This window comes from Pteropus alecto, unplaced genomic scaffold, assembly GCF_000325575.1.
Source record: "Pteropus alecto unplaced genomic scaffold, ASM32557v1 scaffold74, whole genome shotgun sequence".
Classification (NCBI taxonomy): Eukaryota; Metazoa; Chordata; class Mammalia; order Chiroptera; family Pteropodidae; genus Pteropus; species Pteropus alecto.
Window position 1 is genome coordinate 487,552 of NW_006436291.1, and position 4,301 is coordinate 491,852.

At 64.2% G+C, this 4,301-nt stretch overlaps 1 protein-coding gene across 2 annotated transcripts in view; it reads right to left on the reverse strand.

Moving 5' to 3' along the window:
• Positions 1-4,301, reverse strand: part of INPP5A (inositol polyphosphate-5-phosphatase A) — a 99,697-nt gene that overhangs the window by 80,858 nt on the left and 14,538 nt on the right. For both annotated transcript variants that reach the window (XM_015590188.2, XM_025047537.1), the window contains exon 3: positions 2,312-2,399. In XM_015590188.2, coding sequence (XP_015445674.2) covers positions 2,312-2,399 — 88 coding nt within the window. The remainder of the gene's footprint in view (positions 1-2,311; positions 2,400-4,301) is intronic.

Consider the following 4,301-nt stretch of genomic DNA (forward strand, 5'->3'; position numbering starts at 1 on the left):
TGCCAGTGTGAACATTTGATGCTAGAAATGTCTAGCGAGTACTTAGTGCAGCTCACAATTCTGAGGGTTCTGTCGTGGAACTGGGGCGTCTCTCTGCTCCCCTCGAGGACGTTCTCTTTGACTCGGGTTATTTGCAAGTCACTCTCAGGTCTCTCTCATCTCCTCATTGAGGCGGCCGGAGGTCACGTTCATCGCCACGGTCTCTGCCGTGCGGGTCTGTCTGCGCCCGGCGTGCCCCGCTGGACGCCGCGTCCCGGCCCCGGCCGCTCGCGTGGACACGGTGGGCACAGCGGCCAGCCCACCGCCCAGGCACCGCGACCCTCAGGCTTCACCCTGAGTGCCACGCGCCCCTTCTGCGGCCGCACGTGCTCGTCTAGCGGGGCGTCCCATGGCGTCCCTGAGGCCGCTCGGCGATGGGCCGAAGGCCCCACGTGGAGGTCCAGTCTGCCTTCGGCTCTGGGGGCCCGCACGCGGGACCCCCTCCTTGTCCTTGCTCAGTGCCCCTCACCCCGTAACCTCCTGCCCTGATGCCGCTTTCTTTAACCCGCGCGTTTCCTCCCCCGTCACCACCCGCGCCTTCTACTTAAAGGGGGCTGTGTCCAGGAGAGGGAGGGCACCGGGGACCGTGGCGGAGCCCGGCGGCTGTAATGGCAGAGCTGGGAGCGCGGCAGACGCGCGGGGCCGGGCGGCCTTGGATGCCGCTGCTTCCAGCCATCTCACCCGGCTGTGCCTCGCGGTTTCTTCCGCCTGAGCCTTGCTGTGACTGGTCCTATGGGTTCACGCGTTTCATCAAAATGTGACACTCGTCACGCATCATTTCTTCACGTATCTGTCCCTTCGCTCTCCCCTCCCCTCCCGAGAGTCCGGCTGCACGAGTGCTGGACACTAGACAAGACGTCACGGGCTGGTAAAGCTCCGTGAACTTGTCAGACGTTTTTTCCTGTGTTTTATTTTGAACAGTTTCTATTGCAGCGTCTTCAAGTCCAGTTTTCTTCTGCAGCGTCCAATCTGCCGCTAACCCCAACCAGCGTGCTTCCCCTTCCAGATACTGCATTTTTCATCTAAGTAAGTTCCGCTCAGGGGAAGCAGGGAGTTGGGTCACAGCAAAAGAAAGTGTGTCAAGGGAAAACGGGTTTGTTGAAAGGGTGAGCAGAGGGGAAGCAGCCAGGAGGGAGGAGAAAGGGCAGAGGAGACAGGGAGGGGCTGTGTCCTGAGCTCGGGAGACGAGCGCCCCGACTGCCGTGGGCCTGCGGCACCTGAGCGGGTTGGCGGGACGGCCACCTGCGACTGCGGCGGAGGCTGCGCGGAGGGTCGGGGGGGCTTCTGAGACGCCAGGGACGCGGGATCCTGCAGACACAGCTGAAGGCGGAGACGTGACAGTGGACAGTGACGCTCTCGGCGATGGGCAGACACGACCTAACTGGCATCAGACACTTTGGATTTGAAGACTTAAAATTGACAGGTGCCTCTAACCCACAGGATGACCTCAGCGGGTCAGCTCCTGGCAAACGGCACGTCCGCCCCTGCCACCGGCACAGGGTGCGCGTCCCCAGCCCCGGCACACGGCGCCCGCAGCCCCAGCTTCCCGGGAGGGGGATGAGCTGAGGAACAAGACCCGCGGCCACTGTCTGCAGACAACGCCACGCTGCAGAGCCCGAGCCGGCCCATACCTGCACGCACAGCAACGTGGCAGAGTGAGCCACAGACACCAAGGCCGCAGAAAGCCGAGGACACAGCTAACACAGCAGCGTCAGGGCCTTACTGGACACAGGGTGCTCAACATGTTTGTCCTCCAAACCAACTGCCAGCTGCTTAAAACTGGCACCATCACCCCACACCTGGACAGCCTACGGCTGCTGCCCCTTACTGCGGCCGCCTTCCAGGGGGCCACAGTCTCCCCCAGCTCTGTGGAAAGCTCTGTCCTGCTCCCCTGTGGCCAGCTGCTCTCTAGAGAGACACCCGGCCCTCAGAGACTGGCTCGGGGCCTGAAGGGGCTGGCGGGCAGCTCTGCAGCGCGGACCCAGGCACGGTGCAGCCCCTCGTCTGCGAGCCTGCAGCCCCCGACTCCGTTTCCCACACTCCGTGGCCCCGGGCCGCCTTCCTCGCCCCACCGGCTGTCCACCTCCCAGCCTCCATGCGGGCCGCGTCCACACCAGCTGACCAGGAGCCCTCCGAGGGCACCTAGGGAAGCAGCCTAGGCCCCCTGTGCACGCTGCACCCGCCTGCCCACGGGGGGCCGTGGGCACGGACCACGCGGCCATAGGTGGGGCGCTGCGCCGTGGCGGAGACGCCCGGAGCGGAACGGGCTTACCGTGAACTGCTCCTGCGACCGGTAGTTCTCATCCAGGTAGACGCGGGCCCGGTTAAACTCCTTCATCGCGTCGCTCGACAGCAGTTCTCTGCAATGAGAGAGGGCGCTGTGACCGGACGCCACTCACGTGCCACGTCATTTACAGCTGTGCGGACGGGGCATGGACGCTGGCCTGGGCGCCGCGCCTGACATCGCCCTGAAAACACCGCCAGCCGGGGTGCAGGAACCAGACCCGCTGTGTGTCCCTGGGGAGGGCACAGGCCGCCCCCACCGGCTGCGGTCCCCACGTGGCCCTGAGGCCCAGACACTGATAACCGCCCAGGGCCACGCCCCACGTGTGGCCCCACGGTCTGTGGGTCCCCTGGTGGTTTTAGTCCCCACGGAGAAGTCAGCTCTCCAGGCCGGTCGCCCTGCACCAACGCCCCCCTGGGCCCAGGCGGTTCCGCCCGTTCGCTGCTTGCAGGAGAAAGCTGAGGACCGGGCCCCAAGCTGAGGACCGTGGCTGAGGCGTCGCAGCAGGAAGGAGGGTCTCTGAGCCTCGCGAGGCGGGTGCCGGCCCTGCTGCTCGGCTCGCTGCCGTGAGCTGTCACCAGGAAGGCCTCGCGTGGAGGCCTGTCCGCCGCCACCGTCAGCACCACTGGAACGGAGCCCGCCGAGCACGGGGCCCGACAGCAAAGCAGATCGGTGACGGGGAGCACGGGCCCCCCCTCACCGGCCTGGCCCCGAGCTCAAGAGCGGGGCAAGGGCACGGGCGCCGTATGACACCCGCACGTGGGCCAGGAAGAGAGGGACCGGCCGCCAGGCAGGAAGGGGTGTGGAAAAGCGGAGGGAGAGGACGAGCCCGGAGGGCACCGAACTGACCGCCAGACCTTGCCTGCCGGCGAGGACAAGCCTCGAAGTGTCTGAAGGACGAAAACGAGGTTCAGACTCCAGCAACACAGGACATTCGTGATGTCCACTATCAGCTCAAAAATGAGTCTACGGCCACGCCACCCTGAACGGGCCCGATCTCGCCTGATCTCGCAGGGTCGGGCCTGGTTAGTCCTTGGATGGGAGACCACCCAGGAAGACCAGGTGCTGTAGGCGTAAAAAATAAAAAGATAAAAAATAAATCACTTGACGTGTGAAACAACAAAGTATGACCCACGATCCACAAAAATGCAGTCAAGAGAAACAAACCTGCAGAGAACAAAAATGATGGAATCCCCTGAAAAATTCCCCGAAACGGCCACTGCGGATACAATCGAAGAGTCAAAAGAAACGACGGGAGGGAAGATGGGACATTTAAAAGCCACGCAAGAAAATTCTTGAGCTGAAAGCCCAGGGTCAGAAGTAATGTCACTGGAGGGGCCTGAAAGCAGATCATGACTCAAGGAAAACGAGTGACCAGGAGTCACAGCACCAGAACCCGTCCGGGCCGAGGGGACCTGTGCGAGCACCGCGGCCCGGGGGGGAAGCCGGCATCAAGGACGAGGAAGAAGGGACAGACAGCTGGGGACGACGGACAAACGTTCCCAAACGCAATGAACACGGTGACCTGCAGACTGACGCAGCCGGAGAGCCGCGAGCAGACCGCACGGCGCACGGCGTCATCGAGTGGCCGAGACCCAGCGGCAGCGACGGGCGCCGTGGCTGGGGGAGGGGCGCGTCGCACGGAGAGCGGGGCCAGGACGGCGGCCACCTCCCTCAGAGGTGGCACGAGGACGGGACGGCGGGGCGAGAGCCTGCGGGACCCAAAGAACCGCTGAGAAGCTGGCGATCTTTCCGCTGACAGCAGACGCCTCGAACACGCAGACCGAGACCTTCCTCAGGGAACGGAGGCTGAGGAACTGCGCTGGAGGGCGTCGCGCTGAGGGGACCCGGCCGCCAAGCAGCACCAGAACCCGTCCGAGCCGAGGACTGTCAAAGACGAGCGACGCGTTCTCACGCTTCTTAACCTTTTCAGAAGGTGACTGCGCGCAACGAACTGCCCACGCGCGTCCCGCACGAC